The sequence below is a fragment of the Blennius ocellaris genome (assembly GCF_963422515.1).
Source record: "Blennius ocellaris genome assembly, chromosome: 9".
Classification (NCBI taxonomy): Eukaryota; Metazoa; Chordata; class Actinopteri; order Blenniiformes; family Blenniidae; genus Blennius; species Blennius ocellaris.
In genome coordinates, this window is record NC_137658.1 from 4,032,463 (window position 1) to 4,044,941 (window position 12,479).

Consider the following 12,479-nt stretch of genomic DNA (forward strand, 5'->3'; position numbering starts at 1 on the left):
GTCTCGCCATTGCGATATATGCATAGTGCAGGATCGCGATTATTGAATTAAAGATGTTTCCCGCAAAACTCGAAAAAAAGATATATATATGTCGTCACTTCCGGTCAGGACTTCCGATCCTGCGTAGCTAACGAGTGCCAGCTTGTCGTTTAGCTGCCCGGGTCCCCGAGCGCTTCTACGGGTTTTCACGGGACTTTAAAACACCAGAAACCGGTCGGAGGTGAAAGTCCACCGCAGCTGCAAGTCCCGGCCTGAAAACACTTTCCTGAAGACATGACCGTGAGTCTTTATTTCAATTAGACAGGCTCAGATGCAGCGGATTAGCGGTTAGCATCCAGGCTAGCCTGTGGAGTGGATGGAGTTTCTACTCTTTTTATTTAGAGAAATAACCTCTTATTTCTGCTCACTTATAAACATTCAGCCATGGGAGTCGAACCACAGACAGCGTGAACGCAGCATTGATAAGAAATATGAGTAAAAAAAAACAAAAAACTAAAATTTGTTGTCAGATGCTTCATCTTGATGCTTATATTCTCGATTAAAGCTGTTCTCACATTCTGCTCATAATCGATTAATCGATACCAATATGCGTTTTGAAAGACAAAGTTGTCAGGTTTGTTAAAAGTGGATATGTTGTGTTTCCTTTAGATAAACTGATCTATAAGGCGTCTCAAACCAAAAGCTCACTTTAAAACGCATATAACGTGAACGGAGCAGCTCATTTGAACCTTATTAAGTTACATAAATAAACACTTAGAACCGTTTTGTAAGCCTCACATCCTGTAAACAGCTTGGATTGATTAACCACTTCCTCTAATTGTTATTATTATTTTTCTCCACATTCCAAAGTTCAGTTTGTAGTTTGTTTTTCAGTTTTTCAGATGTCATACAAATATGTATGGATTAGATTTTCTTTAGGTTAACAAACATGCTTATTTTATGCACGTAAATGGATAGATGTGTTTCAAAGTTGTGTCCTTTCTATTAAATCAATACACCTTTTGGAGAACACGTTTCTAAACTGATCACACTCCTCGCGTGAAACTAACTGATTTCCAGGTGACGTCATGTCGTGGATCTGTTTGTATCCGGGCACATTTACAGAGTTTTTCCATTGAAAGGTTCATTTATATCGGTTGTTTTCCGAGTTTGGTTGCGTTTCATTCGCAACACATGGGCGATGCAGCCCAACACTGCCCCCACAGGTCATCAGTGGTAATGCTCTAACGCGCCGGATCTATAAGCTCCCAGGAATTTAACCAAATTATGTCATGCATGTGGAAAATGGACCAACGGTGGCCAACAGATTATTAAAAAAAATGACTTTAAGACTTAAGTTGAATTGTGTTTTGCTCTGTAAGAAAATATTTCATGACGAAAAGCCAAAGATATAATAATGGCCAATAATGTGAAAACTATTTAGATGTAAATAAAGCCTCATGATGCCCCAGTCTGGTGTGGAGCATATTTGAGCCTTAATGAAACACTCATTACAGATATTACAAGACTTTTTTTTTTTCACTTCCCACTTTGAAATACTCCCAAGTCATTTTCAGAACAGTCGCCATTGTGCAAACGCTTTCGCTTCCTCTAATTTCAGCCCTCATAGCGGTGACGGTGTCTGCACAGCATGATGATACCGGGACTTTGAGCTGTGCGCCATTTCACATGCGCTCTTTTTTTTTTCTTAACGGTGATGGATTATTAGTCTTGTGCTGGCTCCGCCCCTCATCTCTCTCGCTCTCTCGCTCTCTCTCTCTCTCTCTCTCTCTCTCTCTCGGACAGAAACACGAGTTTGAGGTGGAGATGACCTGTGAGGGATGCTCTGGAGCCGTGACCAGAGTCCTCAACAAGCTGGGAGGTGAGTGAGCACCACCACTCCTCCTCCTCCTCCTCCTCCTCCTCCTCCTCTCATTGCATGTTGCCGTGACACAGTTCTATCACTACTCGCCTCGCCTCAGTTCCGGTAGTTTTCCATGGCAGCACAGTGTCACGTGGGCGGAGTTCAATATCTCTGCTTCGTCACATTAACAACAGAACATACACAAAAAAAAAATCTTCCATGCTTATCGGCTTTAATGTCGTGTTTGTCCACCACTTATGTGTGTGGTTCAGTTTGCAATTTGATTCAAACTATTAGTGGGTTAAAACGTTTCTCTTCACGGTTTGTTTTGAGAGGCGACGGGTTATTTTTTTTAGGTGTGACGTCGTCACGTGGAAGTGAAACACTTAACAACGACGTCCCAGATTCATCTGATGACGTCAGAAAAGAAGAAACGGCTGCAAGTGGTCATCAGATAACGTGACACCGTTTAGCTCGGCGACCATCCACACCATAACACTGAACGAAAACCTTTTTTTTTAAACATTTTTCCTCCCCTGAAAGCCGAACATTTTACACAATCGGAGCAGATTCAGTGTAACATCCTCGATCCACCAGATCATTTCGTCGTCGTTGGCAAAAACAACAGAGTTCAGGTTGAGTGGAACATTTCCAACACGCCTTAAAACTTTTCAAAGCGGCAGTAATATTTCCTTTTAATGCCCCTTAAATCCAAACAAGGGACCATAAGGTGGTGTTGTGGTCTGCAGCAGGCTCAGTGTGGTCGTCCCACTTTACACGAGGGTTTTTTTTCCCGGAATGTTCAACTTATTTTTGGTAATAAAAACGTCTTTGTATGATAAATGACCTCGATGATGCTGATCCGTCCTCCGTCCAATCAGGGGCCATCTCTCGGCAGGCTGGTCGTTTTACTGCGGGAAAGGGAGGATCAGTGGATTTACTGCAAGCTGAAGTAAAGATCAGTGTTTCCACATGATTTGTGTGTTTTTAACACACGTGGAGTAAAAACAAGGCCGGATTAAAACGTGCTTGTGGTTTTACATCGACTGGAAAAACGAGCTGTGCAACTTGAATCAATGCAAACGAGTGGCACAAGTAACATAGTTTAGTTGTGTGTTTGTATTGCGACGACGACCTGCACCCCCTGCAGGTCGTCGGCGGTATTACTGTCAGCTTCCTGTATTTGATTGTCCTGCAAAGGCTTGACATAATAATAATAATAATGTACATTAATCCACAAAGAGAGAGCGCTTGTGTGGCTTGCAATATGTAACAAGTTATTACAAAAAAAATGCATCAAATGTATTACTAAAAGCGGCGTTATTACGTATTTTGCCTTCTCACAGCAAGTTGTGCAAAAAGCAGTGAAACTTTGCACAGTTGGATTTAAAAGTTCGGCGAGGGTCACGTGACCCGGAGACGGTTTTAATAGATTGAGGTTCGCATGGAAGTTTCAACCTGAAACGTTTTGATCAGTGGCGATAAAAGAAGTGTTGAAGGTCAGAGAGGCGGGAGATATTAGACGAGATATTAGAGTAGTAGTAGAGTAGTAGAGAGCTTTGTTCCTCCCCAGGGGGGAAACGCAAACTTACAACAGCTCAAGGTAAAAAAGGTGCAGAACTTATAAAATTAAGGAATTAAAATATGTAAACATATGTAAATAGCAAAAAAGAGCATAAAAAATAGAATATGTGAAAATAAAAAAAAAATAAATCAATCCAGTAAAAAAGAAAAATCCTCTAAAAATAGAGTAAAGTGCCGGGATTGATATACACACAGTGTAGATAGGTAACAGAGATGTACTCAGTGCAGTACTAGAAGTAGTATTAGAAGTACTTTTCGCACAAGTTGCTATTTTCAGTTCCTCTCAGACTCTCACAGCGCTGCAGTTTGTGGTCCGGAGCTCCACGCTGCTGCTGGTCTTCGTCTTCACACAGGATTTACTTCCTAAAAAGTGTGTGTGTGTATCCGTGTGTGTGTGTGTGTGTGTGTGTTTGTGCTCAGACGTGAAGTTTGAAATCGACCTGCCGAAGAAGCTGGTGTGGATCGAGTCGGATCGAGACGCAGACGTCCTCCTGGAAACGCTGAAGAAATGCGGGAAGGAGGTGAAATACAACGGCACCAAGTGACGGAGGTCAGGCCACGCTTTTAAATTTCGCCTTAAGAAAAAAATGTGAGGAAAAAATAAATCTCCTGTTAAGTTTTCGTCAACTACGGGCAGCAAACTGTGAAAAGCTCGTTTGGCTCATGTTCAGTTTTTATTACGTGATTTATTTCTTTTCTTCTCTATTCGGGGGAATCACAGCAATGGGGTTGCAGTTTTTTCTTCTCCGTCCGACTGTTACAGTGGACTAACTGTATATTACTCGAGTAAATTAGAGAATTAGTCAATTTGACCTCTGCTGTATTACATTTCCTACCATTGTGTGTGGGTTTTTTTTTTTTTTTTTTACAGCTGTGACTGAAGCTCCCGTCGTAACATTTCACTGCTGCTAACTGAGTGATTGTATTCTATTCTATTATCCGAGTTGTTTTTTTCAATTTCGTGTCAGAACAAGTGCAATTTATTCAAAAACTGCATGTTTTAATAGTTTATACATGGGTAATATGACATTTCACGGCAGGGACGTAGAGATATCGTCTCGTTCTGGAACGACTCAACACGTTTTTCTGTTCAAAGCGTCTGCTGTTCAGTGTTTGTCCACCGGGGGCACTGTTTCAGAGGTCATAATGTGCACGTTAAGAAATCTGCCAGACCCGTCAGTGTTTTTCTACACTAAACTAACATTTTCTCTTAAATATTAGTCACTGTAATCTATGACAGATATATTTATTGTGTAATCCTTTATTCTTCTATTTTTTTAATGTAGAAACATGAGATTTTATATGATGCTCTGGATTTTAATTGTAATTTTTTTGATAAATTTAGACACAAATATAACGTGCTATCTAACTTGTGTGTTTCAGGCGGAGATCTTTCATGGACTCTGACCGAGCGGCGCAGAAAAACCACCTGAACAACATTTTTATATGACGAAATGCACCATAAATTAACTCTAAATGAAAAATCATAGCTGACCAAGTGTTTGTTTGTCTTTCCTCTCTCTCTCTCTCTCTCTCTCTCTCCCTCTCTCCCTCTCTCCCTCTCTCCCTCTCTCCCTCTCTCCCTCTCTCCCTCTCTCCCTCTCTCCCTCTCCCCCTCCCTCCCTCCCTCCCTCTCTCCATCAGTCTTTATCTGTAAGATGTTAGTCAGTAAAGCTGCTCACACAGAAGACTGACAAAGTCAAGTTTCAGTTTTGCTATGAGTCAGTTTGCAGGCGCGACGCCGACTCAGCAGAACGATTTGGCGACTCGGCTTGATTGTGGCGTGAAGATCAGGATGGAACGAGAAAAGACTGAAGAACTCGTCTTTCATCACGTTTCATCTTCTGGCTAACAATCACACTTTCTTACTTTTAATGAACTTCACTCTTTCTTTTTTTTTCTTTTTTAATTTGTATTGATCAAACATGGCGAATATGCACCCCAAAATAAAGACATTAAAAACAGCTATATCCTTTTTTTTTGTCATTTTCTGGAGAAGACAGAATCAATCTGATTAAAATTCATACTTCTAATTCAAATTCTCAGTTTATACAAGAAAGAAATGCCACTATTATGTTTTATTGAAAATCAATGTTTGTTTTTTTTTATTCATATTGAAATTCCCTGTAAGTCTCTATGATTGTATTTGTTATTTCCTCGGTTCCATTATTGGTTGCGACACATCTTCAGACACACAAAGTCCACGTCTCTCAGACACTTATGAATATACGCCCCGGTGCCGCCGTGGCTGCGCGTCGTCGTAAATATTCTTTAAATCAAAGTGGAAGAAGACACGGAGACAAAGGTCGTACTGGAAATCTGTGCCGATAAACAGAAACACTGATACAAACGAACCGTTTATCTCGCTTTCCGTTACATAATTCAGGTGAACATTAACAGATTTTTGAAGGCGGTGAAATAAAACCTGTGAAAAGACGTGAAACAAGGTTTGCATTTCTGCTGTATAGATGTTACAGCAGAAATGATGTGTGTGTGTGTATATATATATAAGAGTAGTTGGGTGACCACCAGGAGGCGCTGTGCTCTTCCAGTCAGTGTGAGGTTGAGTTTTCTTCCATAAATAACAAACCAAACAATAATCAGCTGTCAGAGTCTCTCTCTCTCTCTCTCTCTCTCTCTCTCTCTCTCTCTCTCTCTCTCTCTCTCTCTCTCTCTCTCTCTCCACACGTCTGCTGAAGATCCTCTATTTTCCACACTATATTCCGATTTCTCAGGAAGAAAATCCAAAGCGTGCCAAGTAAGTGAAGTTTGAGCGTGATTGAAAGAATATGAAAACATGAAGTGACACTCAACAGGATGAAGGAGCCAAACATTCAACAAATGTTCCAGATGCTAAACACATGTTGAAGATACTTAAACTAAATATGTTACTAATCATGAATTTCAGTGAGTGTTAACTTAATTTAAATACAGTTTATAACACCACATTACTACTATGACTACTACTAGAGGCCCCCGGTGATGAAAATTAGTGTTTTAAAGAAATAGTGAATAAATATCACTTATTATGATTCTTATTAACATACGTGTAAACAAAATATAAACAGATGCTTCATTGGACCTCAACCAATGCTGCAATTCTTATTATTTACTCACACGTTACCCATATCTGACCTTTTAAACGCTGTTTATTTTATGCATTTGTGTGTTTATGTCGTCTTCTTTATTACAGATATTATGCTTTTACACAGGCTGAGATTTGGGCTGGTTTTTGGGGCTTTTATGTTCTTAAGAGCTGAAAACAGTGAGTCACATCTGGCAACCCTGGCGCTGAACACATATTTAAACTTGTAAAGAAAGACACTAAACCAGTGCTAAACATGATAAACACGCAAAAAAAACCAGCAAAAGATTAAATATAGACACGCCGAAGGTGCAAATAGCCTTCGAATTTACAAAATTTACTAAACACACACTGAAAACAAGTCCAACACACACAAACGGTTCGCGGTAACCCTTACAAAGCAGGTGCTTAGTGACCAGGAACATGTTAAATATGATTAAAAATGCATCCAAAAAATACAAAATGTGCAATGTTAAAGTTGCAAATCTCTCCCTAAACTAATACTAATATGAAATACAAGTGAAAGATCGTTGAATAGGATTTTTATTATTAAATAAACTCGAGACTGAAGATGGTAAATAAATACCAAACATGATGGAAGCACGTGTGCGTGCGTGTGTGTGTGTGTGTGTGTGTGTGTGTGTGTGTGTGTGTGTGTGTGTGTGTGTGTGTGTGTGTGCGCGTGTGTGTGTGTGCGTGTGTGTGTGTGGGCCTCAGCAGGACGTCACAGCCGGAGGTGAAAAGTGGAGACAATCTGCGGAGAGCAAACATGAGCCGACCTGCAGCTCCTCGTCTTTTCTAGAGAAACTTCCCGTCAAGATTCTAGAACCTTCTGGGAGCCCAGAGCAGAAATCATGTTGTTGTTATTATTATTATTATTATTATTATTATTATTATTATTATTATTATTATTATTATTATTATTATTATTATTATTATTATATTCCATGATTAATTCAGTGATTCAATAATCATGTTTATGATAATAATAATAAAAAAAAAATAATATGATTTGTTTATTTTGGATCCTCATTAGCATAGCGATAAGCTATTCTACCTGAGGTCCTGCAGCCTGTCACCGTGACAATATATTTCACACACTTTAATATTTCCATCACACTGTGCAAAAAAAACCCCGTTAGCATATATCATGTTGTCAGTAACAACAGAAAATTGCGGAAAAAATGGGGAAAATAAACAAACAACAACAAAAAGAAAGAGAGACAATGAGCTCTGCGTGTCCGTTTCCACAGCAACGGCACTCGTAGTTAATGAAAATGCAACTTTATGGAAACGATTTGACTCCGTCTCCATGGAAACGGGGTGGGGGGTCGATTGTTCTGAGACGCTGCTGCTGCACATGCTCACTAAATAGTTCTTCTGCACACGTGTTAGTCGACGGACGGTCAGAGTTTTCATATTCTCCGGGAACTCGGTAGTTTTATCGCCGACAGGCGCCGGAATAAAACGCCAACTTGTTCGTAAACTCGCTGTCGTGACTGTTTAGGGTGCTGAGCTCGACGTATATGTGTGTGTTTTAGCTTCATTGCGAAACCAACAAAATGCACCAACTCGTTGTCTTGCAGGTCAACTGCTTCTGTTTTCTGTTGTTTCCTTGGAAACGGACGTCATTTTCGATACGTTGCCGTGTGAATGCAAAACTCTCCTGAGACAAAAACGTTGCGTTTTCACTGGAGATGTCGTCGTGTAACTGGGGCCTAAAAAAAAAGTTTTCTCTTTTCACATCGTGAATCCGTTTTTTTTTCCACTTTCCCCACCCTGTCTGTCGCTCTGGAATCGCCATGGCAACCGGTATCGCAGGTTGAACGGACAGTATTTCTGATCGGTTCAATCAGCTTCGCTCGGCGTGAAACACATCAGCCGCCATCGTTCATCATCGCTCCGGTGGCGTCGTCTCCTCCGTCCTTCTCCTCCTCTGTGCTTCCAGGCTTTTATATAAAACAAACTGCTTTAAAAGATCGGCATGATCTCGAGACGGAGGGTTTTTATTTTCCCCTCGTCTGCGTCCGTCTGCTTGACGTTGACCTTATCTCGAACTTCTCCCTTCAGCCGCAGATCTGCAGGAACACGTTAAGAAGCGACGCCGTTTGTCGGACTGGTTCAAACGCGCCTCGATCTGATTCCCCGAACTGAAAGACCGATTTGCCGCGGATCAGATGCCTGAGATTTAGACGTCTGAACTTATCTCACATTCCTGCTGCTCGTCCTCTGTGGGACGACACAACAGCAGTGCGGAGCGGCGGATAACGTGCAGGAACACAAACAGAGAAGAAAGAAATTGTCACCAAAACATTCAGCTCGCGATGTGATTGCTTTTATATTTACCTGCGATAAGATCCGAATCGGCCCCACGCCCATATGTGGGCACAGACGACCCCAATGACCACCAGAGGGCCTCGTAGAACATGTAAATGTTACAGTATTTTCTTTTTAATGAAATAAAAAAATGTAAAACATGTTGAGAGAAAAAGGTTAACTTGTCGCTCTGGGGGAGAGAAAATAATCAAACCAGCCAAAGGTTTAACAGAAGTATAATGTAAATAACACAAGTACAATTAGTTGGTTTGCGATCGATTCTTCGGCAACTTTCGAAGGTACTGGAAGGACGATTTTAAAAGTGCTTGCTCAGCATTTAATTTCACGATCCCACTTACACAGCAAAAACTTCAAGTAAAAATACATTGTTTTTGCATTTTTGTAGTACACAGCGACGATGCAGTGAGCATGCCAGGCCACTAGGGGGGGGGGTGCTTCTGGTTGTTGTTGGAATGAAACCACAGAGAAACAAAAAACAAAACACTGCACTGCAAATTATTTGCGAATCAATGTTCACCTCAATATGTAATAATGCCACATTTTGTAATACGATTTTTGGACGTATTTTGTTATAACCTTGTTACATATTGCAACAGTTATTACAAAATGTTGGCGTTCCACTTCAGTTAATGAAAATGTAATAATTTGGCGCATTATGTAACAGATTTTATCCGTAGACATGGTCCTACGTTTAATAATAACAATATTATTATTATTATTATTATCATCATCATTATTAATATTATTATTATTATTATTATTATTATTATTATTATTAATAACTTTTCAACGGTAAAATTAAAGCCTTTAAATCAGGTTGAACTTATTAGATTAGACTCTGTGGCTGGTATATGTTTTTAAAGTTACAAGCCAATCATTATCTCCAGCAGCCATTTCTTTTTTTTATTATTGAGTAAATAAAAACAGATTGTAAAGTGCATCTCATCATCTAACCCACATTTTTTAATAACTGTTGCAATATGTAACGAAATGCGGCAGATTATTACAGTATTGAGGTAAAAATTTATTAAATTATCATATATTATTACATATTATTACGACACTTGTTGAACCAGAGTCATGTCAGCCTACTGAGCACGTGCAGAACCATTGTCGTGTAATAAACACCCAGAACGCAACGAAAGTTTCTCATTTTCACTTCAAAACAAGCTTGTTTTCTCATGCTGGTCCCTGACCGGGACGAGCCGCCATCTGATTGGCCGGAGTTGTTCCTCGGGTTCCTCTGGACAGTTTGTCCTTCACGGGTCTGTACAGGCGGAAGCGTGTGGGTGTAATTACAGGCCGAGGTTCTGCCTGCAGGATCCGCAAACTCACCTTCCTCACTATCAATATTCCTCCTTCATCTTCATCATCTTTATCTGCTCGCGTCGATAGTTTCTTTGAAATCCTCATTTATCATCATCATCATCACCATCTTCCTCCTTGTGTGTGGAGCAGCTTCAAATTAAAAAAGAAATCAAAGCAGCTTTCAGCCTGTAAAACCCGATTTAGATGTTTTGAAGTCTCTGTGACGTTTCTATTTCTATTTTTTTTCAGTTTTAAGTGAAGCAAACATGTGATTTTCACCTCCAACTATGTGCCACTGTGCAGAAAAGCGACAAGAAAACTGCTCCGGGCCTGTAAATTCTTCTCAAAGTGCATTTATATTGGGTTTCTGCTGTTGTGCATGAAGCAGGAGGAGGAGGAGGAGGAGGAGGAGGAGGAGGAGGAGGAGGAGGAGCAGCTTCTCTCAAGCCAAAACATCCATCAGACTAAATGGTCCTCCTGTGTGCCGCCTCATTTTAAGAGCCGCTGTGACTTTATGGAGGAAACGCCGGTTTGAAGCTCGGCTTTGATGTTTAAATATTGATGTTCCTCCTCCCTCCATCCTGCAGCTGCTCGCTTCCAGACTGTCTGAGAGTTTTATCACGCGACGTTTACAGGTAAACAGGAAGTTTGAGAACTTCACTGGACACGAGGCCGTGTTCTTTTCAAAAGCTGGCTCAGCGGCATCTTCAGAAGTTTTAAAAATCCAGAAACTCCACTTTGATTAAATCAGTCTGATGCTCATAATGAATTATGTGAAGCCTCCTCATCTCACACCTTGTTGATATTGTTCATGAATGTGAGGCTCGGTTAGTTTTACATCCAAGCAGAGACATACAGCTGTGTGTCGTCTGCATAACGCTTCACATTCCCTCACCTTAACACTTTCATCAGGTAAAACGATCTATTGATCGTATCCAACAGATTATCTGCAACTGGTCTCCTCATTTGTTCAGTAAGTTCAAGTCAGTTTTATAGAATTTTAAAGGGGTCATATCATCCAGCCTTTCAACACTTTCACATGGATCCCGTTGGTCCAAAAAACGTATATTCAAAGTTAATCTCCTTAATTTTTCCTCGATTTTCCCTCCATTTGAATATTGGATCACAGGAGCTGCATCCAGAATCTGCCGTGTCTGTGTGAGCTGGACTGGCTCCGTCCACACATGCCCATCTTGGGCAGAGGAGGAAGTCCTTCCTCTGTGGTGCCATGTGCCTCTAATTGTGGGAGGAGTCAAAGGGGAGAAGCCAACCTTGATTGTGTTTGGCTAAACCACCGGTGACACAATTAAAGGGTTTGATTTCTGATTGGCTGGTTGGAGCAACACGCTTTTTTAGAGGAGACACTTTCTTCTCTTCTGGGGCGACGTTCCAGGTTTGGAGATGATTGTTACTGTTGAAAAACCAGCAGAGAGTGAAATTTGCATAATATGACCCTTTTAAGTCAAGAAATTCAAGACAGTTTTCAGGGAAAAATCGACGAAGTCGTCTGAAAATCGGTGTCAAAATGTAGAAAAACTTCAAGAGGTATGAGTACTTAGCTCAAACCGGTGCACTTGGTAGCCGTTGACTTGACATCAGAGAAAAAAAGCATACATGCAGCTCTTTACGTACTCCATGCAGTAATGTTTGAGTTTTCATATACTGTGTCCTTTTAAAAAAAAAAGAAAAAGAAGAAAGGCAACAGTTTCGTGTGTGTGTGTGTGTGTGTGTGTGCGTGTGTGTGTGTGTGTGTGTGTGTGTGTGTGTGTGTGTGTGTGTGTGTGTGTGTGTGTGTGTGTGTGTGTGTGTGTGTGTGTGTTAAAACGTGGCGCAGACTGGGGCGTGTGGAGACATCACGGTCATCAGACCTGCAGCTTCATGCAACCGCACCAAAGAATAATTACAGCTCTGCAGCTCAAATCCTCAGAGACCCACTGCCACGTCTGCAGAGGTGGGGGGGGGGTGAGCGAGAGAGAAAAGTAAAAGAAGAAAATGTCCTCACAGTAACGAGCGAAGGAGAGAATAAGTGGTGTGGGAGGAGAGAGAGTCACGTTATTACAACACCTCCTCCACCCTTTCCTCCCCCCTCCTCCTCCTCCCCCCTCTGTGTCTCCTCCATCCTCGGCTTACAGTCAGAATGGAAAACGCCACGTCGCACGCCCCCCCCCCCCCCCCCCCCTCCCCTCCCTCTCCCCCCGTCATCCAGCTGTTCTTCACATCAGCTCAGGTCTGCTTTCTGTGGGAAAAAGCACCACCCCCTCCCCCTCCCCCACCACCTCCTCCTCCTCCTTCTCCACCACCGCCAAAGCAGAGTGAGTGAGG

The 12,479-nt window shown here is 41.3% G+C and overlaps 1 protein-coding gene across 1 annotated transcript; it reads left to right on the forward strand.

Annotated features, from left to right (window-relative positions):
- Nucleotides 1-127: 127 nt before the first annotated feature.
- Nucleotides 128-5,395, forward strand: atox1 (antioxidant 1 copper chaperone). Its single transcript, XM_080502695.1, has 4 exons — nt 128-279; nt 1,786-1,861; nt 3,848-3,977; nt 4,811-5,395. The coding sequence occupies exons 1-3, from the start codon at nt 274-276 to the stop codon at nt 3,970-3,972; spliced, it is 207 nt and encodes a 68-aa protein (XP_080358821.1). The 5' UTR covers nt 128-273; the 3' UTR covers nt 3,973-3,977; nt 4,811-5,395.
- The last annotated feature ends 7,084 nt before the right edge of the window (nt 5,396-12,479 follow it).

Coding starts and splice junctions, on each gene's coding strand:
- atox1 (XM_080502695.1), top strand. Junction 1,862..3,847: donor AGTCCTCAACAAGCTGGGAG/GTGAGTGAGCAC, acceptor GTTTGTGCTCAG/ACGTGAAGTTTGAAATCGAC.